This window comes from Salmo salar, chromosome ssa15, assembly GCF_905237065.1.
Source record: "Salmo salar chromosome ssa15, Ssal_v3.1, whole genome shotgun sequence".
Taxonomy (NCBI): domain Eukaryota; kingdom Metazoa; phylum Chordata; class Actinopteri; order Salmoniformes; family Salmonidae; genus Salmo; species Salmo salar.
The window spans coordinates 39,159,164-39,182,109 of record NC_059456.1 but is presented as its reverse complement, the minus strand read 5'-3'; the positions used below and the strand labels follow the sequence as shown (position 1 = coordinate 39,182,109).

Sequence of the window (22,946 nt, the reverse complement as noted above, 5' to 3'; positions counted from 1 at the left end):
GGCTGCACTTTCTAATGAAGTGTAGATAATGGCATACTTTCACTGCATATTGAATGGACCTGATAAATGCAACCTGATGCATATAAGGCCTTGTAATTATATGAAATATGGCATATGAAAGGAAAATAGCTAAAGACAACACTTAGTTTAAATACAATATACAAATACTATAGCATTACAAAAACATAGAATGGATAAACATTCTCTATGCCATCATTCCCCACATATTTACAGCAGATGCTTTATACTTTGAGTACAACTTTGTTTAACTCATCTGCATCAGGCCCAGGTGGGTGTGAAGGTGTTGCAGGAACACAATATGGCAGATCCATTAGTTCACCAAATACTTTTTTTTTTCTTTATAATGTGTACTTCGAGGATCATGACAAAAATAAAGAGAGCTTGATTGCTCTCTGGGGGGTTCCGGCTCACCACTTCAATTAGATTGTATTGAATTGTATTACATTTTCTCCAGGCTGTCACTTCATTGCGGTCGCCATCTGAGGAATATTATTTATTTTCCTGTCAAACTTGCACCTCCAGAAATCCCACAGAACCGAGACACTGCTCTGAGAGGGGAGTCGGGGAGCAGAGGGCGGTGTAAGAACTGACTGCTAATGGATCCACTCCGTGGTGAAAGTTAAAACAATGTGTTCAACAACGTGGGACATTCTCACTTGGCAGACATTTCGAATTAGACTCCTAACACGCAGGGGCAGGGGGCTGGCTCTCAGAGGAGCATGGGGAGTGGCATGTCTCTCTGCCATGTCAAGAACTCCGCTCTCTACTTAATGTCACTGACTGTAACATGAAACAACATGTTTTGTCTTTTGAGTCTTCAAAACAACTACTCCTAGTCTCTGCTGCTCCAAACAAGGTATGAGATATCATAACATAGGATGGCTGAATCAAATATTTTTCTGAACTGCAAAGCACTATATCATTGTCATACAGTGCATTCGGAAAGTATTCAGACCCCTTCCCTTTTTCCACATTGTTATGTTACAACCTTATTCTAAAATGTATTAAATAAAAACAATCCTCATCAATCTACACACAACACCCCATAATGGCAAAGAAAAAACAGTATTCAGACCCTTTGCTATGAGACTCGAAATTGAGCTCAGGTGCATTCTGTTTCTATTGGTCATCCTTGAGATGTTTCTAAAACTTGATTGAAATGCACCTGTGGTAAACTCAATTGATTGGACATGATTTGGAAAGGTACATACCTGTCTCTATAAGGTCCCACAGTTGACAGTGCATGTCAGATCAAAAACCAAGCCATGAGGTCGAAGGAATTGTCCATAGAGCTCAGAGACAGGATTGTGTTGAGGCACAGATCTAGGGAAGGGTACCAAAACATTTCTGCAGCATTAAAGGTCCTCAAGAGCACAGTGGCCTCCATCATTCTTAAATGGAAGAAGTTTGGAGCCACCAAGACTCTTCCTAGAGCTGGCCGTCCTGCCAAACTGAGCAATTGGGGTAGAAGAGCCTTAATAAGGGAGGTTACCAAGAACCTGATGGTCATTCTGACAGAGCTCCAGAGTTCCTCTATGGAGAGGGGAGAACCTTTCAGAAGGACAACCATCTCTGCATCACTCCACCAATCAGGCCTCATAGTCGAATGGCCAGATGGAAGCCACTCCTCAGCAAAAGTCACACGACAGCCCGCTTGGAGTTTGCCAAAAGGCACCTAAAGGACTCTCAGACCATGAGAAACAAGATTCTCTGGTCTGATGAAACCAAGATTGAACTTTTTGGCATGAATGCCAAGCGTCACATCTGGAGGAAGCTTGGCACCATCCCTACGGTGAAGCATGGTGGTGGCAGCATCATGCTGTGGGTATGTTTTTCAGTGGCAGGGACTGGGAGACAAATCAGGATCCAGGGAAAGATGAACAGAGCAGAGTACAGAGAGATCTTTGATGAAAACCTTCTTCAGAGTGCTCAGGACCTCAAAACGGGGCGAAGGTTCACCTTTCAACAGGACAACAACCCTAAGCACACAGCCAAGACAATGAAGGAGTGGCTTTGGGACAAGTCTCTGAATGTCCTTGAGTGGCCCTGCCTGAGCCCGATCGCGCATCTCTGGAGACCTGAAATTAGCTGTGCAGCGATGCCCCCCATCCAACCTGACAGAGCTTGAGAGGATCTGCAAAGAAGAATGGGAGAAATTCCCCAAATACATGTGCGCCAAGCTTGCAGCATCATACCCAATAAGACTCACGGCTGTAATCCCTGCCAAAGTTGCTTCAACAAAGTACTGAGTAAAGGGTCTGAATACTGATATTTCTGCTTTTATTTTTCATACATTTTCAAAAATGTATAAAAACCAGTTTTTGCTTTGTCATTATGGGGTATTGTGTGTAGATTGATGAGGGGAAAAAACTATTCAATTCATTTTATATTAAGGCTGTAACATAAAATGTGGAAAAAGTGAAGGGGTCTGAATACTTTCCGAATGGACTGTATATGTTCAGGTGGATATTACACCACTATGCAAATTGCCAAGGCTAGTGGTGTTTGTATTTAGGCAGGAAGTGTTCAAGGAAATTAATGAAATCAAATCAGACTTTCCAAGGTTAACTACTAGGCATCAACCCGTTTCAGTGACTATATCTCACATTCATGATGAGGCCACAACTCCCAGTAGCACACAGAGTAATAGGAAAAGCAAAGATTGGTGTTAAAGACATATTTTTTTTTTAACTGCACTTCCATAGATGGGAAACCCCACCTGACTGGTCTAACCCGTTTTCCACAGAGCCCCAGCAGCAGCACTTCAGTTGAACAGAGTTAATCTGGTTCATGCCCCTTAAATAAAGCATGTCATGAGAAAAAAATATAAGTGCTGATATAGCTGTTAAAAGAGCTCAGAGGCCTGGATTGAGAAGGTAAATAGAGTGTGGTGACTTTAGAGAACCCAACAGTATGTCAGAGAAAAATTGATGGAAGCTAGGGGATTTGCTGGCTGTATTATCTTACTCAGCAGCATGACCACAAAACAACATGATGGAAAATACTTCCCTGATATGACACGTCCATCCACATCGCTTCCCTGGAAATCAACAACCTACAGCATTTCATAGAAGAGGAGCAAGCCTGCCATCTATGGGAAGGTCATAAACATTTCTGCCTATAGATAACCACAACATTCCCCTAGTCCTTAGAACAGTTAGACCATCTACCATTATATTTCAAATTCTTTATTCTGCCTGTAGGTTTACTTCAAAAAGCATCATTGATCAGAGTTAACTGCCACACACACTGTCATATAGTTAAATGTTACTGTACAGCAACAGTAGTCATTAATGTTAGAACAACATTAATTCCACATCAAAAACACATACACATTGCACCATTGTACATGACAGAATGGTAGGGTAACATAGACATGTATACTTTGGCAGGAGACCAGCAGTCAATGCATCTGCTGCACTTGGTAACAGAGATCATGGTCACATTCTTCATGTTTTTGTCAAAGCCGCATTGTAAACACAGTCATATCAAAACAGTTCAGAAACATAGTTCGGTTACACTAAACAAACCAGTAAGTATAGGAAAGGAGAGATTATGGCAAATCCTCAGTGGTCAGGTTACCTTTGTGATCTTAGGTCTTAAGATGTAACTGAGTATTCCACAATAGTCATCATATATCAGAGTAACAATGATGCAGTTGGATATGTAGCGCTGCATATGTGTATAAAACAGATGTAAACAACATATGGCTCTCATGTTTGGATATTATACCCTCAGCATATCTGATGAAATCACAAACTCTTTGGCTTTGATCATGAGAGAGGGTGTTCTACTCCAAATCTGTTTTTATGATATAATAAAATATACTAAATACAATTTCTTACCTACCCAGTGTTAACGTTGCATAAATAGGCTGGTATCCTCAATTCGGTCTGTAAACAACATGATGCGACCCCATTTTTGTAACAATGATTTCTCTGAAAAACACACAAAGGCAACGATCACAGCGGAGGAGAAAGGGAGAGGTCCACACCAACACATAAACACAATACAAACACTCTAACAGACTACACAAGCAGCAATACCACATCAGGCGCCAAAACACCAAAATAACAAATGAAGAATATATTAATGAGTCCAAGCAGTGTTAGAAAACAAACGGGATTGCACAAAACGTGTTAATTAAAATGGTTACTATTTTAATTAGTTTGGCAACCTCGGAAACGTAAAACGTCTCTAGACAGAAACGTAGTTAGTGTGAGCGAAGATCTAAAGAAGTATTTCGGTGTTATTTGTCATATACAAAATTTGAAGAGTGTGTGTGTATGAAAACAGTGTCCCAGATGGCAACCCTGTGAAGTTCCTTTTAAAAAACTATGACAAACAACCTTTGTAGTCAGCAAAGCAGTGCTCTCCTGGAAAATTTGGCATTATGGTAATGAAGGCAGAGTTTACTCTCCAGAGTTTTCATTGGCCCGCGAAGTGAGTGAACTACAGTCGAGCGAGGACAGCTTTCTGAGTGGGAAGTTTGCCTCCTGAAGAGAGTAAAAACAAAATCAACCATCAGGACTCATACACTTGTGTTGTGTAACGGAAAATCCACTATAGGCTAGCTGTCATGCATGTGCCAGTGCCACATCATCCAAAGTGGGTCATGACAACTGCTGTAACAAAAAGTGTAAGTAGGCCAGCCCTCAGTACCTGATGCAGCCATTTGAAATGAAACAGCACTACACAAGTCTGTGTGACTCAAATAAAATTAAATATACCATCATCTTATATAACTTTGTGTCAACCCATCTCTATACAGATCTTCTGCTACAGCAATAAGAGAGAAACTTGGGCTGATCTGAGTCTGATTGATATGACTGATCATTCTACACTTACCCAGTATATCATCTATGGAGTTCACAGCCATCTTGTTCACTATGAGAGTGACTTGATCAGCTCTGAAATTAAAGAACAACGTATTCACAGTCAGAACAAACATTCCCACAGCAAAATGGGACTTCACAACCCAGATATAGGAGTAGTTGAACTGGACTTACACTTTGACCTTTCTTACAGCATCCATACGCAACAAAGCGGCAAGAGCATTCTTCTGCATGTCTGACGATAGCACCTCATAGCACCTCAGGTTTCCTGTGAAAACATAAAACACAGAACGCTCACTTCTGAGAGTTGGCAGTAGCATCTAAAGCCACTAGATGGCAGTTTTCATTGTGTCATATAAACCAAGAGCAAGGGTGGAGACATGAAGCTGCCCACTGGACACAATGAAATGACGTTGAACCAACGTGGAATAGACAGATGTCTGTGCCCAGCGGGTAGGTTTAGCTGGACGTGGACATAAAGCTATGGTTATGGCTAGGGTTAGTGGTTAGTAAGTTAAAATGTTGTTGACAGACAGCTGAACATCTACAAACCATTAATTTGGGACTATCCAAATAAATATATCCTGTTCCACTTGGCTGTAAACTAAAGTTGTTATCCTGCTGATTGAACCCAGACCCTACACAAAACATTTCAGAGAGTGAAGTGAAGGCACCTGCTAGGATGAGTTTGACAGCGAAGCTGCGGACAGCAGGGATGTACTGCTTCTCTGTCAGGCCCTCACTGGCCTCCTCACAGAGGTACCGACACACCACCTAGAGGAGGCGCACACAATAATTCAACACCAGTCAACTCACACACAGACACTGAAGACCACGGAGTGGCACTATCCAAAAGGAATGTGCAGTGCTGATTTGTGGACACCCAGCATGTAACACCATAACGTGACAATGCTCTGGTTATAGAGCTCCCTCTACTGGAGACTTGTCATGAACATTCATATTTCACTGATGTTTCTCCTGCAAGACAGTTGCCACTGTCAAATGAATTGACAACTTTTGGGAACTCCAATGTCCACAATACTGCTAAATCATCAGGCCACTATAAAAGTCTCTTGAGCGCTTTGAGTAAAATGTAAGAAAAGTGTTTTAAGTTATGATAAAGTAATAAAGCTATTATAAAGCCATAAGGAAGTATCATGCTCAGATAAAAGGTTTACATTAGTGCTAGACTGAGGGCCAGTGTACCTGGTAGCCTTGTAGGAATGGTTCCAGCAGGCCATTGAAGAAGGAGAGGATGGGCTGCCCTCTGTCGGTCATCTCTATGTCCTGCTGCGGCATCTGAACAGCACCAGTCTTCACCAGCAGGTAACACGCCTCCTCAAAGTCCTGGACGGATATTCACCATAGGAATAAGTGCATACTAAGAAGTTATTACGATTTTAAATTCCTTTAAATTATTTGTCACTGTGCATTTAAGTATTACCTGGACAGTGTCCCCAGGACAGAGGATGAAGTCATTGGAGAACACGTCCCAAAGGAAGCTGAAGCAGTTGTACACTTCATCTGAAAGATGCAGACTTCATTTAATTAAGTGGAAAAACACACATTCAAAAACCTCAGCCATGTATACTAGCTAGCACCCTATTGGGACGACATAAAAGCAGGTATATTGAGTGGAAACTTAAACTGGGGCTATATACTATATTTCAACCCTAATAAAATATTTCTAATAAGCATCTTTGAGTCCATGAAGCACTATATAAAACCCATGAATGTACTATTATTAGTAAATGAGATCAGAGTTGGCCTACAGCCAGGCCACTCACTCTTCCTAGAGGAGGCTGCGGTGTGCATGGCCACAGCCAGCATGGCGGGCCGGAGGAACACGTGAAGGACCTGGTTCCTGTAGGAGGCACAGGAGAGCACGCTGACGGCTCTGTTAAAGAGAGCCTCCTCTGGGGTCACCGGGCCCAGGGGCTCCCCTACCACCAGACTAACCCGGCCCCCTGAAACACACGCCAAGCCCCTGTGGAGAGCCAGGCTGGACGACACCACCTTCGCTGTGGGAGCATGGTCTGGAGGAGCGAGAGAAAAGAGACAAAAACAAAGAGTGAGACAGAGAAAAGAGAAGGAAGTAACAAGGGGACGAGGCCCAGCAGTGAGCTCTGTCTAGGCGGCACACGCAGGGTGTCTGAGATGATCCTTCAGATCCTGTCACAACATCAGTGACTCATTAAGGATGGCAGGGGAAATCCCCAGAGCAGTGACAAGGGACTGACGTCTGAGGCCTGGAAGGGCCATGAGAGCATCTGGGTGTGGTTAGCAAGCCCAGAGGTTCACACAGAGCTAATTATAAAGCTAGATCAGTCGCTCATACTCAAACATGTATTCTTTTAACATCAAAGGGAACTGAATATCAAACATCATATCGCATCAGGAGCAGTGGGTGTGATAAATAATATAGGGCCAGTCAAAGTCAGTGAGTGAACAGATTCTGCACTTTCAGGTAGAGAATGTTTTTAGGGCTCATGAAACACTTTTGTCCAAGAAAGACCTTGGCGAGGAAATTACGGTTTTTTTTCACTGGGTCAATTCCAATACGACCATACCGCAACCAACCCCCGATTACATGTGTGGAGCAGTAAAAATTAAAAATAAAAAAATAGAATTACTTTGCCTTTGATTAAATTCTAATGCAATATGTATGACATTCACTTGTTGCCTGGAGGTGAACCAAATGTTCTGCATTTATATTTGACCAGCAGCATACCACTGTGCATCCCACTGCTGGCTTGCCTCTGAAGCTAAGCAGGATCGGTCCCTGGATGGGATATCAGATGCTGCTGGAAGTGGTGTTGGAGGGCCAGTAGGATTTTTTTTCCCGTTTTTTATTTAAAATGTATTTAACTAGGCAAGTCAGTTAACAACAAATTCTTATTTACAATGACAGCCTAGGAACAGTGGGTTAACTGCCTTGTTCATGGGCAGAACGACAGATGTTAACCTTGTCAGCTCGGGGATTTGATCTAGCAACCTTTCGGTTACTGGCCAAACGCTATAACCACTAGGCTACCTGCCGCCCCTACAAGAAGCACTAGGAAGCACTCTTTCCTCTGGTCAAAAAATAAACACAGCAAAAAAAGAAACGTCCTCTCACTGTAAATTGCGTTTATTTCCAGCAAACTTAACATGTGTAATATATTTGTATGAACATAACAAGATTGAACAACTGAGACATAAACTGAACAAGTTCCACAGACATGTGACTAATAGAAATTGAATAATGTGTCCCTGAACAAAGGGGGGGTCAAAATCAAAAGTAAGTCAGTATCTGGTGTGGCCACCAGCTGCATTAAGTACTGCAGTGCATCTCCTCCTCGTGGATTGCACCAGATTTTCCAGTTCTTGATGTGAGATGTTACCCCACTCTTCCACCAAGGCACCTGCAAGTTCCCGGACCTTTCTGGGGGGAATGGCCCTAGCCCTCACCCTCCGACCCAACAGGTCCCAGATGTGCTAAATGGGATTGAGATCCGGGCTCTTCGCTGGCCATGGCAGAACACTGACATTCCTGTCTTGCAGGAAATCACTCACAGAACAGGCAGTATGGCTGGTGGCATTGTCATGCTGGAGGGTCATGTCAGGATGAGCCTGCAGGAAGGGTACCACATGATGGAGGAGGATGTCTTCCCTGTAACGTACATCGTTGAGATTGCCTGCAATGACAACAAGCTCAGTCTGATGATTCTGTGACACACCGCCCCTGACCATGACGGACCCTCCACCTCCAAATCGATCCTGCTCCAGAGTACAGGCCTCGGTGTAACGCTCATTCCTTCGACGATAAATGCAAATCCAACCATCCCCCTTGGTGAGACAAAACTGCAACTCGTCAGTGAAGAGCACTTTTAGCCAGTCCTGTCTGGTCCAGCGACGGTGGGTTTGTGCCCATAGGCAACGTTGTTGCCGGTGTTGTCTGGTGAGGACCTGCCTTACAACAGGCCTACAAGCCCTCAGTCCAGCCTCTCTCAGCCTATTACGGACAGTCAGCACTGATGGAGGGATTGTGCGTTCCTGGTGTAACTCAGGCAGTTGTTGTTGCCATCCTGTACCTGTCCCGCAGGTGTGATGTTCGGATGTACCAATCCTGTGCAGGTGTTGTTACACGTGGTCTGCCACTGCGAGGACGATCAGCTGTCCGTCCTGTCTCCCTGTAGCGCTGTCTTAGGCATCTCACAGTACGGACATTACAATTTATTGCACTGGCCACATCTGCAGTCCTCATGCCTCCTTGCAGCATGCCTAAGGCACGTTCACGCAGATGAGCAGGGACCCTGGGCATTCATTTGGCGTTTTTCAGAGTCAGTAGAAAGGCCTCTTTAGTGTCCTAAGTTTTCATAACTGTGACCTTAATTGCCTACCGTCTGTAAGCTGTTAGTGTCTTAACGACTGTTCCACAGGTGCATGTTCATTAATTGTTTATGGTTCATAGAACAAGCATGGGAAACAGTGTTTAAACCCTTTACAATGAAGATCTGTGAAGTTATTTGGATTTTTATGAATTATCTTTGAAAGACAGGGTCCTGAAAAAGGGACGTTTCTTTTTTTGCTGAGTTTATATATCCCAATGCCCCAGGGCAGTGATTGGGGACATTGCCCTGTGTAAGGTGCTGTTAAACGGGTCTCGTGAGTAGTGGTGTTAACCCCGGAGTCCTGGCTATATTCCCAATCTGGCCACTTAATCATCACCAGCTCCAATTGGCTCATTCTTCTCCCCTGTAACTATTCCCCAGGTCATTGCTGTAAATGAGAATGTGTTCTCAGTCAATTTACCTGGTAAAATAAGGTTTAAATAAACAAATATTTAGGCCAAGTTGCGCTGAGGCTACAAAAAAACACTAAGCAACAGCATCAAAGAGCTTACTGTATCATTTGAGCTCAACAGGAGAGTTAAAGCACAATCAAATGGTGTGTTAAAGTTAAAAGTAAGAGTTACACTGGGATCAATGTGCATTGCCTATGGCTGGTGTGGATCCTACCAGGCCAGTCGAGGAAGGCAGCATAAGACAGGGCTAGGCCTCGGAGCCAGAGGGTCTGCTCTGTCAGCACAGATAGCTCTAGGCCCTCCAGGTTCTGCAGGAGGAGGGAGGCCATCAGGACCCAGGGCTTCAGCACCATGTTGTCCTCCTGCAGACGCACTATCCTGTAGGCAGTGTCATTCACAAATGACTGGGTCTCCTCCATGGGCTTTCTAGGGATGTGTCTGTAACAGGATAAGACTCCAGTGATTACTGAAGAACATGGCTAACCATCTCAAATTAAAACAGGGTCTCAACTGAATTGTATTCATTTTTTAATCTCAGAAAAAAGCCACTTTAAGTATTAGCTAGTGAGGAGAGTTATGAGTCAGGGATTGACATTGAAGTCTGAAAGGCACTTGCCCATCAGGCATGTCAGGAATATTTTTTGGTTGCCTGAAGATAGAGATATATAAGAAAGAGAGAGAGAAAGAAAGAGATAGGGGGGATATAAAAAATGAATACAATTCAGTTGAGATATAGCCTGCCTTTCACCTACACATCAGAAAGATCAGTACTGGAGTTCTTTGTATTTTTGTTGTTATCATTTATTTTTTATTTATTTTTTAAATAAGAGCAGTCTCAACATGTCCGACTGCCTGAAATTACATAAATTGACTGTTTTTGACTTAATGGGGACGAACCAGAAATATACCTTTCAGTGGAATTCTTTGCAGTCTGGTTGTTTTTTTAACACCTGCCCAATGGGGCAACCTAAAAGCAGGCTCAACTTATTCCCCAGGGAATAAGGCAACACTTAATGTCAATCCGTGTGAGCTATTGTAAGTTATGAGTGTAAGGTTTACCATAAATAGACAGCACAGTGTACCTTGGGAAAAGGTTGTACTTAGAGCGGTTGACCTTGCCCTGGGCCAGACTCCGTACTGACACTGGTTGGCCAAAATACACATGAATGCTGCCATAGTCTTCACTGAGGATTCTCCTGGCTTTCAACAGTCCCTGAAAGGCAAAATAGCAGCCTATGTTTGAGTGTCAATATGCAATTGCCTGGCAATGTGCTGTGTAAACACAGGTGCATGATATCAACTAAGTGAGGTGAGATATCAATGTATGCAGGAAGTAAGTTATTTTCAATCAATGCTGAAAAACCGATTAAATCAAGTGAATGTCTACTTTCTCCAGACAACACCTCTCTTGGTTGTAAATCTGATCCATCAGTACAGTAGAGGACTAGGCACATAGTAGATACTCACAGAGGTGGACTCTTTAGGCTTGGGCACTCCCAGGAGCTCCCTGGCATAGAGAGATTCCTCTAGTATCCTCTCATAACTGATGCTGACAGGCACTAGGTTGACATCAAACACTTCTCCTTTGAAGAACGGTTCAATCACGATATTCAGTAGCCCTGAAATGATGAGAGCCATGGTCCAAAATGATTACAGTGGATTGGTTTCTCATACATCTGCAGACAAGAGCATTGTATTGTTTTGAAATAATGCCACTGCAAAAAATGACATTTATTGGGGTCAATTCTGGCACCTCTCCCGAGGTATATAACAGTAAATCTGGCAATGGTCGCAGAAAATTTCCTGTCACCTAGAATGTTTTTGCTGAAAGAAGAAAACGTCATAAAACAAAAAAGGTAAATGCTACATACTGCACAACAAATGCAGAGCTCAGCAATAAGCTCAATCAAAAGCAAGGAGCCAAGTCAGATATATGAATATAAGGATTTTGGTCAAGCCTCCAATCAAAACAACATGGATGTTTATTTACCTAATTTAGGCGTGAGGGACTTGCATGTTCGGCTTCGTGTACCCTCTAAGAAGAACTCAATAGGTGCAAATCCATTCTAAAGAACAGATTCAGAGATAGACAGACAAATTAAATACTCAGCACTTGCTCCGTTACAGCAACAAAGCACAATAAAAGGACAGCAGAACAGAACAGTAGGTCATTGTACATACCCTCAGCATGGTCTTCACATACTCTGAGAACACAGCCCAGTACAGCTTGTCTCCTCCAAACGAGCGCCGGATAAAGAACGCTCCTGACATCCGGAGCATCTCACCAACAAACTTCATCCCCATGAAATCTTGATCACACAATAATATCCTCAATACTAAGGTGAGCAACAACAACAGAAATGGCCAAACAAAAGATAAAAGAACAGAGGAGAGAGAGTCTTTACACAGAGTGAACATTAAGGTGTTCAGAGAGACATTGGAGCAGATGCTTACCCATGCCTGCAGCGATGACAGGCAGGGCGAGGTCATAGGTGTATAGGATGTAGGACATCAACAGGAAGTCCATGTAACTACGGTGACTGGGGAGCAGCACCACCGGATGCTCCTGGATGGCCTGTTGGAGCTGGAGAATTGAAAAATGTGTGGATATGAATTCACTTTGTTAATAGGACAAATAGTTAATATCTCATATGTCCCATGCTCCTTTATCTACTTCTTTGCATTACATTTCCAACATAACTCAGAATCAGAATGCTATTTGATGAGGAGCTACCATTTTTTTTATTGTCAGAGTCAGGATACTCACTCTCTGGATGCCCTCCTCGTTGACACAGACATGTTGGAAGAGGGTTTTGAAGGCCTTGCTAAGGGCAAAGGCAAAGAAGCGGACGGTGCTGATCTGGAGCCGGTGGGCCATCTCCTCCAGAATGACAGAGGCCTCTTCTTGGATGATGTCAGGGGCCTCGCCAGACTCTTGTGACACCTGGGCATGATCATCAACCAGAAGGCAGGGGTTATGAATAATACATGTATTGCCATATCCCTAAAGACAGTTTCAGAGTATGTTGTCAATACATTCGTCATTGGTGGTCAAACTAGTTTAAACACTGAAGGGATGGAATTAACATTTACATTTTTTTTACATTTTAGTCATTTAGCAGACGCTCTTATCCAGAGCGACTTACATTTCATACATTTTTTTTTTTGTTTTTTGTACTGTAATTAACCCTTTAGGTGACAAAGTCAAGGATAAACCTGCATGCATGCAAAGCAATGTCAGTTACATTCATGCACACATTTTATCAACACATTTTGTAATCTACATGTAGCCTAAAATTGTGGATCAGAGGGGTTGCGATGTCACTGTGGTGAGGCACAATAGAAGAACTGAGATGTAACACCTATAACCTATAACAACCAATGACAAACTTTGCACATGCGGGCTATGGCACTGATTACCTACTTGATTAATGACATAGTGTAGCTGATCAGATTGGAGAACGATATTCTTGAGCATGTTTGCTTTGCAGGGAGTGACTCCCTTGTAAAGAACCGGTGCATAGCACCTCAACGCGTACTTCAAGTCGCTGGAGTTCCTCCTCTCTTCTAAAATGTCTTCAAAGCCATCTCTCTTTAGCATTGGGTCCCTTTGCTATAACGGGACAAACACAAGAATGTTAAGACAACTGGCACAAAGAGTTGACATTCAACTCAAGTGTCAAACATGTTGGTGGGTGGGGCAAGCTAGCAATGTATAGCCTACGTACCGAATAAAGAGTTTTTGATGCCATTCCTTAGCAGGTATCATAAAAACATAGATGCTGCTTTGGCTGAAGAATCGCCGGCAGAGATTTAAGCTAGATATATATGTTTGACTCGCTGGATAATTCCCAGCTATGAATGGCTACTTCCTTGTTTGTACATTAAACTACGGTGGCCAAGAAACGACATCCTGATCCTGTTGCTTTTCACTTGCATAGTACACACACGTGTGTACATTGGTTTGTTGTGAGTCATCCACAATCGTGTTTTTTCTTTGTTTTCCTATTTTATTTCGTCTTTACACGGTATTAGTTTAGTCACTGCTTGAAATGGACAACAACGAAAATGGAAAGGAAGAAGACACGGATCAGTTTTTTCTTGACCATGTCCTGAATACGCTGTATGATTTCGGTAAGCAAAGTTTAGCAAACTAGCTTGCTAGTTAGCAAACAAAGCAAAGTTAGCGTGTTGGAATTTAGCTAGCATTAGCTATCCAGAGATGGTTGTCTTACTAGTAGTGGTTGGACGTCATCCTTTATTTACCAGTTTAGCTCTGCTTTTTATACTTGCTAACCATTAATTTAGCTAGCTAGCAGAAAAGCTAACGTTAGCAAGCTGTGTCTGTGACGTGTTGAAACAGGGCCAACCTCTTCCTGGAGAGTAATTGGGTGTGCAGGCTTTTGCTCCAGTACTGCATTAACATTTGTTATACTAATGAGCTGCTTTTTAGAAACGTGATTAGCATAATCCTGTGTATTTGAGCAGGGTTGGAGCAAAAGCCTACGCAACTAGCAGCTCTCCATGAGCCGTGGCCACCCCAGTTCAAGGAGAAAGCTAGCTAGTTGCTCATTTGTGTGGCTTGGTTCGGGAGGTCTTGAAGATTTTTCTAACAGCATGTTGTTACAGGTGATGGAACAGTATCAAAGAGAGAACACAAGTCACAGAAGAAGAGATCCAAAGGGAGTGAGGTGGAGGATGAGGACACCGCTGCAGACGATTGCAGTGATACTAAAGACAGTCTTGAAGTCAGACATTCAGATATCTCAGCGATTGACCATCCTGGTACTTCTGAAGTTGGAAACACAAGTTCAACCACTAAACAGGCACCACCAGTAGAGGTGGTCACGTTCCAGGATCCTACAAAGAGACCGAGACAAGCCAGAAAGCCACCAGTGCCCGAGGTCAAGGACAAGGTACTATGCCTAACGGCATCTGTAAATGGCATATTACGATTTCACCTCAACCTGAGCCTCTTGTCAGAATCATTGCATCTCATACATTTTTCCTCCCTTCCAGCCTCCTCAAACAAAAGAGAAAAAGAAGGTGGACCCAGATGAATTCAGTCTAGAAAAGGTAAAGTGAATGTTCTTGGATATTGAAATTCTACCCAATTATGATACAATCTTATACCAATGATCCAATTATTTTGTTGAATTACAATGTTGTCCTGTTTTGTTTTATTTTGTTTGTTAGGCTCGGTTAGAAGTTCATAGATTTGGAATCACTGGATACCAGAAAGTGCAGCAGAGGGTTTTTGAACAGGAGCGAGCCATCATGCTTGGAGCAAGGGTAAACTGTGGTTGCATAAAGTAAACATATTTTATGCACATTCCAGAAAGTGTCATCTCTCCTGCTATTTGCACACCAACAGAGTTTACCATATAATTTCCCTCCCTCGTAATCTACAAACATGATCCTCGGACAAAGTTGTGTAAAGTGGGAGTTGGTTATGATGAAGCAGAGTAAATAGTCTGACAAACTTAATTTTTTTTTATCACAGCCCCCTAAGAAGGAGTATGTAAACTACAAAGTGTTGCAGCAAAGGGTTAAGGACAAGAAGCAAAAGACAAAGGAAGAGATTCATACGGTAAATTGAATATCCCCTTAATTTCCCCTTGACGTCATCTCAGTTCTGAATTTGTATACCAATTCTTTTCCATTCTAGGACTTAAAGAAAAAGAAGACGACTAAACCAAGGTTAGTGATGTTAATCTAAGTTTAGTTTTTAAATAGATTTCCAAATATGTGGACATTTTGCCACAATTGAATAGGTATGAACCACTGTCAGTAACTGTTATGTAGTATATGTTTGCTCCATGCCTCCACTTATTATGAATTTCTGCATCCCTTAAGTGTTAAATCTCCATGTTTCATACTCTGTGTTCACTGAATTTTTCATGCTGTACCATTTACTAGGGATGAGAAGAGGAAGTCAGTAAAGTCCAGTAAAGCTCCAACAGGCCAGGTGGGACGCTTTAAAAATGGAATGCTGGTCCTGAGCACCAAAGAAATCCAGAAAATAAAAGCCTCCATCAAAAAAAAATAAGTTTAAAATAAATGCCACAAAAGTGATGAAGTGAAAACAATTATTAAGAGTTGCATTTTTGGGAGTTAAGAGACTTTTCACATGAAGATGCCGTAATGGACAATTGATGTCCAAGCCACAATTACCATAACCCCAGAAAGATTACAGAAAAGATATGAAGAGCACATTCATATTCCATCACAGTTTATTCATTATATAAAGGAAAGACAGCATTTTCTTCTTTTAAGCTGAATAATATGAAAACAATGCCAAGTACAACAAATTTCATACACAAACTACTTAAAGTACAAAACGTTTACATCGTATGAGAACTAAAGAACATACGTAACAGAATTCTATAAAATAAAGCACAGCTTTTTGTGAACACACTCTGGACACGGATGCCAGTGTCCTAATGGACCAGTGGACATTCCCTATGAGGTTTGGTGGTGCACCCTGCCTAGTTCTCTGGTAGTGTGGCAGTGAGAGGACACTAGCCATGACCCCAGGGCATGAGTTGCATGCCTGTGTTTAGAAGAGAGATGCCCCCCAGACACTGCAACAACCTTCCCCACATGGTATACTGAGGGTGGGGACAGTAAACGTGGGCAAAATAAATCTCTGAAATGTATTATACATTTATAAATAAATATATGACTTAAATGTGTCTACTGTCAGTCTCTTGAGGCAGAGTCTAAGATTCAAACCCAATTGTAATCTGACAGTTGTGTTGTTTCTAGCACCATTTTCTTTTTTGGGGGGGTGGGGTGTTCACATTGAGAAGCAGGCTGGTAAATGCATGCCAAACACTACAATATTTAGAGACGATAAGCTACTATGTGAATTTACTACAAAGGTTCCTTTGATATTATGGTCTGTATGTTTGTGAACACCATTTCCATAGTGATTGTTGAGAGGCTACATGGACCCAATTTTGTTTGTAGGCCTCTGCAGTCATCCCTTTTGGGTACATGACACTTCACTATACTGTAGTTGCCAACACAAGGACTTATTGAGTTTTATAAGAATATCTTCATAACAGGGATGATTCTCTCATTGACAACATTCACTTGGAGACACTCAATAACCAACTGTACATGCTGCAACCTGATGCATTGGCTTGTCTATACAAAATGGCTTTAGCCAATATCATTTAGCCTGGGAATGGTCACATCCACATTTTAGCTTTGGACATACTGTAGTTCTATAATCAGACAGTCTGCTCTACATCATAGCAACATGTTTAATGTACAAGGCATTGGCTCTGTTCAGAGAACATTAAACACAGCTAAATAAGCCCAAAGTTAGATTTTAAGACCATTCATAAATGCATGACTATATTTGGTGTTTTTACAAAGCGAGGATACAAGAACAGTACAAATCATTTTCACCAATGGTGTACCACCATGCTTCAACACAGACTCTGAGCATAATTTGTATTCTAATAACAATAGCTTTATTATTCTTAATCCAAAAACCTATTACCATTTTGGATTAAGGGCACATCACTTTGAAGCAACACTATTAGTAGCAGTCGGAGATCAAAATGTTCAAAAAATTTGAATTACAGAATATACAAATCAACTCCTAACTGCATCTAATCATGATTAATGATATACCAGTATGTGAACTTTATGAGGACATGGTCAAATGTAAATGTGGGATAATAAGCCTGCCTAGTATCTACAATTCTATTAAGGCTCCCTCGGACAAATCACAAACCCACTGCTTAACCCTCTAAATTAATTTTGTCATCTGACATTGACATATGCTTGAGCCCCATAAGATATTAAATTGTCACATAAATGGTTAAACACTTTTTTTTTTTTAAATTTTTTATGGGGAAATTAATGTGATGCTGTAATTTTGACTTCAAACTCTAGGGGCAAATGTATTGTACTGTACTAGGTAGTTTGAAAGGCTTCTGCATATCACTGTTTTAGGAATAGTTTTACTATGTACAGATGGAGTTAAGTAAACTAGTTTGCTTGGAATGCATGCTTAGGACACATTAGTCGTATTTACAATTTCCTTACATGCTATCTTGACCCTCTAGTGGTCTGTCAATACAATATTTCTAACTGCTTTACAATACCTTTAACAATACTTGTTTATTCACATGAGCATACACCTTCTTAATACATATTTCAATAGTGTAGTAAAACCCAATGCATAAACAGTAAATCGTTTGAAAAAAGATACATATTTGTATTTTAAATAGTTTGACAAAATATACATGGCAATGTTACATCTCAATGTCACAGTGGTTTGGCTTCACTTTGAACCAAGATTTGTCATCTAGTGACAGAATTGTAGGTACAGTTTGTCCTCTGATTTGTCCTTTACACAGATCTTCATTAAATGAAATGTATAGTGTATAAAATCCCCATAGGTCATTTTCAATTGAGCAGATTTCAAGTTGAATTTATTCCAATTCTGGTATGGAAAGGCTTTGTAAAGTTGCAAAGACAGTATTTCACCAATAATGTGTCTAAGAAAAGCTCTATTATTCTCAACTTTTGAGTGAGAAGGGAAGGGAAAGGGGGATACCTAGTCAGTTGTACAACTGAATGCATTCAACTGAAATCTATTCAACTGAAATGTGTCTTCCGCATTTAACCCAACCAGTGATTTCCTATAAAGAAATTGGAGTATACAAAGTCTCTATGAAGGAACCTGAGAGAAGAGAAGTAGAGAAATTGTACTGTAGGACATCTCATGACTCTACCCTCATATGGGATTTCGTTCTAGTGATGTACTTCATTAAAGCACCCTGTGGCATTTTGACTGTAAACACAGAATCTGATTGTACGGCTTGAGATGCAATTAGGACTTGGAAAATTCCAAAAACAACAGAATATTTTATATACAAAAGTCCCTCGTATATAAGACTCCCTCCAAGGGTGATATTTGATCGTAGGCATTAAACAGCATAAGATATGCTGTAGTAGCAAGAACAGATGGAGATGGAGCAGGAGGAGTATATTTTGACATTGGTGGAACTGTGCCAGGACACCTTAGGAGGCTACTGCTGCTTAAAATTCTTTGGCACCTCCATTCCTGTTAGTAGGGTAACCTGTGAAGGACAAACATTACAAAATGAGATCATGACCGACTAAGCTGCTGACTCGAGATCCAGGATTTGACTTTCAGGAGCCACAGAGCTTACTAACTCAACATAAAGTATATTTGCTGGTACGTGAGAATTGAATAAAAATATGTGCATAACCTATGCAGTTTCACATATCCCTAATTTGGAGATGCCTTTCATTTCTAAATTAAGCCCATAATCCTTGAATTTCGAGACAAAACTACCCACATTTTTACAAAAAAACGATGTTCTCCAGAGTTTTCCCATCTAAGCAACTCTGTCTGACTGCTCACCTGGACATTCCTGTTGATGCTGACAGCCGGCATGAAGACTCCCTCCAGGTTCTCGAAGGCCACGGGGCCATGCTGCTGTTTGTTGATAAAGAACGTTACAGTGTGCTTGTTCAGGTCCAGCAGGATGCCCACAGTGGCACCCTTGCTGATGCCCCCCTCGGCCCTGCAGAACACACACACACACACACACACACACACACACACACACACACACACACAGAGTCTAGGCCTAATGGACCATATCAAAACAGATCAAACAGGCCCTTTGAGAGTGGTATGGGATCTCAGAGGGTTGCCAATGATTCCAAACACAGTTTGCAGCAAATGGCTTTCAGCAGTTAATCGTTTCCTCTTTTCAAAACATTAGATTTGACCTAATTGCAAAATAATGTGTGTTTTGTATGTAGGCTGTGTGTGAATTGATGTACAGTAAATCCAGATTACTTGTGGTTCAACAAATATATGAAAACCGCCTCTCGAGCTTCTCCTTCAAGGTGTGTAGCTTTCTCCATTCCAATGGCACAAAGTCAGATAAATACATCAGTATCCAAACATCTTAAATACTTTGGCAATGCAAAGCTGTATGTAAATAGTTCAACTCAATCCAGTCAACTCACCCAAAAAGCCAGAAGATTTTTGTTTTTTGAGAGTGAGCAGGTCAAACAACAAAATGGTGTAAGTGTGAAAGCATCACCGTTGTCAAACAACTATGTCACAAAGCTACAGGACTTCCTAGTGGATTTCCAGAGAAATCCACTAGGCGAAAGAAACAAACAAGCAGGATTGCAAGCAAAAATCTGCCTTTGATGATTACCTGACATTCATGTATACCTGGCACTTTAATGGGGGAAATGAGTGAGTCATTGTGGGTGATAGGCTCCAACGTGACAGCTGACAGGAAGAGAAATAATGAAGGTGAACAAACACGAAGATGATCAGAGGGAAACTTTTGAATCAGTTACTGAAAATGGTAACTACTACTGCATTATTGTTCATTAAGGGGGAAGGAGGATTGTGCTTTGTGTATTCTTGTCCCTGGAGGTAGATTGCTAAGCCTGTGGAATTTGAATCTATGTATTTCATTACTCTATGCTACTCAGTAAGTATACGGTATAAGATTAAGTAAAATTGGATTATCACAAAATAATAAGATCATTGCCCTACAAATTATCTCTTCCATTTACAACTAACTGCTTGCCAATATTGTACGTGCGTAAGTGGGCTATTTCTGACAGTATGACACACAATGAGGATGATGATTATTTCTAAACTCGGAAGCTGTGGAGGAGCAGGAGTCAGCCTTCCACCCCTGAGAGATGTCCCACCTACCTGTTGGTGTGGGAGTTGTTGTGCATGAACCAGCTGCGGTTGTTGTCCACGTACATGGCCCAGGCCTTATCATCCTTCCCCAGCATCATGTCCTTCATCGTGTTGATCCTCGCCACCCCGAACGCCGGGTCCGGGTGGTTGTCATAGCGATCCACAATGAGCTCCCAGTAATGTACCCCCTTGGAGAAGGCGGCAGTCCCCAGCACCACACGGTCATCATAGCTGTTGCAGCTCACCGTCTGGTTCTCATTGGTCAACACAATGTCCCTGTGAGCCGAGGCAGGGTCGAAGGTGAACCAGGCCACTGCAGGAGAGACAAAGTAGAGCAGTAGGATGAGTCAGAGAGAAACGAGAGCATTTCCAGGTCTCTAGGCCATGGCTGCCTGAGTGAACCATAGTGGAGGATGGAGAGCAGGAAAGAATGAAACATGATGCTATTATAGAACAGCACGATCAGCTAGGACCCTATGGTGGGCTGCTTACCGTGAGATGACACATGAAATATTCACAAAGCTCCACAATGAAACATTCAACTTGATGTTCTCATTTAAATGTCAAGCACTGGATTAATTCTCATTCCGCAGCACTTTGCCCATAAGGCACTGCTATATCAAATCATTGCAATGTATTGCTTTAATTAGCCCCATTCCTCAGAGAGACACTGCTATGTTGGAATAAACAGTTATCTGGCACACGACAGGCACTCACTAAGGCCTACACATGCAGAGATCCATTGTTATTGCAATTGGCAGAGCCATAGCTGGAGCCGCCTGCACTCTAAGTCTAAACTCTCTCCCTGTCTCACCGCTCTGTCAGCCGTCAGCACATTGCCATGTTTTGCCTCCAAATCCCAGCCTTACACTCAATCAATGGCATCGACAGCCTATTCTCTCTCCCTCTGCTCTCTCTCTCTCTCTCTCTGTCTTCCCTCCAGAACTGACAGGCTAGAGTAATCACAGTCTGGCACGCGCTCGCTGTCATGCTTTGGTAAACTGCAAGACCACTTCCACTGTCTGCCAGCACTATATCAGGACTGGACACCTCTTTAGTGGAGCTCCTTCAGCTCCGGTTCTGGCATGGCGCTGCCTGGTGTTTACTGCTCTCAGCTTTGGGCAGATAAACCAGGAGGATTCTGGGGACTCAGAGCCGGCTAGCACCACCACACCCAGCCAGGACAGTAACAGATTGCACAAGTCAAATCAAACTTTATTTGTCACATGTGCCGAATACAACAAGTGTAGACCTTACTGTGAAATGCGTACTTACAACCCTTAACCAACAGTGCAGTTCAAGAAGAGTTAAGAAAATATTTACCAAATAATCTAAAGTAAAAAATAATAAAAAGTAACACAATAAAAGGACAATTACAAGGCTATATACAGGGGGTACCGGTATTGAGTCAGTGTGCGGGGGTACAGGTTAGTTGAGGTAATTTGTACATGTAGGTAGGGGTGAAGTGACTATGCTTAGATAATAAACAAGCAGTGTACAAAACAATGTAAATAGTCTGGGTGGCCATTTGATTAATTGTTCAGCAGTCTTATGGCTTGGGGTTAGAAGCTGTTAAGGAGCCTTTCGATCCTTGACTTGGCTCTCTGGTACCGCTTGCTGTGCAGTAGCAGAAAAAACAGCCTATGACCTGGGTGACTGGAGTCTCTCACAATTTTATGGGCTTTCCTCTGACACCTCCTATTATATAGGTCCTGGATGGCAGGAAGCTTGACCCCAGTGATGTACTGGGCCGTACACACTACCCTCTGTAGCGCCTTACGGTCAGATGCAGAGCAGTTGCCATTCCTCAGAGTCGCCTTCCATTAAAGTGGGGTCGGGATGCCATTGCCGTTAAGGACACAAACAAGAGTGTTGCTGGTTGATGGAACGGAGAGACTCTGCCGGCAAACAGCAGGCCTGGATGTCCCAGAGGACTAGCTTGGCTCAGCAGCGCTGAATACAGAGTATCATACTGTACCCCAGGTACTAATTAAGCATGCCGTCCCCTGGTCCCCAGTCAGAGAGGGGTCTTCCCTTCCATCCCTTTCATGTCTACAGTTAGGTCCACAGAGAGAGAAGACAGAAAGAACACCCACCGTCAGATGTCTTCAGCACCACAGTTTTGCTATAGGGCCCCACCCCGGTGGAGTTGTAGGCCTTGACTCTGGCGTTGTAGGAACTGTTGAAGTGGAGGCCGTCCACGGTACACACGGTCTCCTTCCCTACATACACCTCCTAGGACACGCAGATATACAGTACAGCACAGGACCATCTGGCGTTAGTTAGAGCTCTGACTCCAGCATAAGCACTATGAATAATAAAAGACTCCATAGAGGTGACAACTGCTGTCTATAGGTGAAGTTTACTCCACATATAATTACAGTGGAACTGTAGTACACATATTGAAATAATCTTGGCTAAATAAAATATTTCCCATAGATTCCTTGCATTGCATAATGAGCATCAACTTTCTTTGATTAAAGTTTTCAATTCTTTGACTAAATCTACTTTTAAAACAACAGAGCGTGAAGTGCTCCATCCTAGTGTCAGACTACACGGAGCGTCAGACATG

The 22,946-nt window shown here is 42.3% G+C and overlaps 3 protein-coding genes across 6 annotated transcripts in view; 1 reads left to right on the top strand and 2 right to left on the bottom strand.

Annotated features, from left to right (window-relative positions):
* Window positions 1-3,193: 3,193 nt before the first annotated feature.
* Window positions 3,194-13,551, bottom strand: LOC106571402 (dihydroxyacetone phosphate acyltransferase). The gene is made up of 16 exons (XM_014144452.2): window positions 13,371-13,551; window positions 13,067-13,255; window positions 12,410-12,586; window positions 12,097-12,226; window positions 11,824-11,951; window positions 11,633-11,708; window positions 11,110-11,261; window positions 10,725-10,855; window positions 9,857-10,080; window positions 6,644-6,892; window positions 6,301-6,380; window positions 6,063-6,203; window positions 5,531-5,630; window positions 5,031-5,124; window positions 4,870-4,931; window positions 3,194-4,517 (listed from the first exon to the last, which is right to left on the bottom strand). Exons 1-16 carry the CDS (start codon window positions 13,392-13,394, stop codon window positions 4,474-4,476), a joined length of 2,001 nt encoding a protein of 666 aa, XP_013999927.1. The 5' UTR covers window positions 13,395-13,551; the 3' UTR covers window positions 3,194-4,473.
* On the top strand, window positions 13,503-16,333 carry fsaf1 (40S small subunit processome assembly factor 1). Its single transcript, XM_014144453.2, has 7 exons — window positions 13,503-13,776; window positions 14,272-14,558; window positions 14,662-14,718; window positions 14,839-14,934; window positions 15,146-15,232; window positions 15,311-15,342; window positions 15,562-16,333. Exons 1-7 carry the CDS (start codon window positions 13,695-13,697, stop codon window positions 15,689-15,691), a joined length of 771 nt encoding a protein of 256 aa, XP_013999928.1. The 5' UTR covers window positions 13,503-13,694; the 3' UTR covers window positions 15,692-16,333.
* LOC106571401 (E3 ubiquitin-protein ligase TRIM9) overlaps window positions 15,858-22,946 on the bottom strand; it is a 25,521-nt gene continuing 18,432 nt past the window's right edge. For 2 of the 4 annotated variants that reach the window (XM_014144449.2, XM_014144450.2), the window contains 4 exons: window positions 22,471-22,609; window positions 20,384-20,687; window positions 19,055-19,217; window positions 15,858-18,746 (listed from right to left, as the gene is read on the bottom strand). In XM_014144449.2, the coding sequence (XP_013999924.1) occupies window positions 18,696-18,746; window positions 19,055-19,217; window positions 20,384-20,687; window positions 22,471-22,609 (657 nt within the window). In that variant the 3' untranslated portion in view covers window positions 15,858-18,695. The other 2 variants (XM_014144451.2, XM_045695715.1) reach the window with 2 other exon arrangements.

Excerpts from the sequence above, each read along its gene's own strand:
- LOC106571402 (XM_014144452.2), bottom strand. The coding sequence starts at position 13,394 with ATGGCATCAAAAACTCTTTATTCG. Across the intron at positions 11,709-11,823 it reads ATGTGAAGACCATGCTGAGG|AATGGATTTGCACCTATTGA; the intron begins GTATGTACAATG and ends TCTGTTCTTTAG. Across the intron at positions 6,893-9,856 it reads TGCCTTCCTCGACTGGCCTG|ACCATGCTCCCACAGCGAAG; the intron begins GTAGGATCCACA and ends TCGCTCCTCCAG.
- fsaf1 (XM_014144453.2), top strand. The coding sequence starts at position 13,695 with ATGGACAACAACGAAAATGGAAAGGAAGAAGACACGGATCAGTTTTTT. Across the intron at positions 13,777-14,271 it reads GAATACGCTGTATGATTTCG|GTGATGGAACAGTATCAAAG; the intron begins GTAAGCAAAGTT and ends ATGTTGTTACAG. Across the intron at positions 14,559-14,661 it reads TGCCCGAGGTCAAGGACAAG|CCTCCTCAAACAAAAGAGAA; the intron begins GTACTATGCCTA and ends CCTCCCTTCCAG.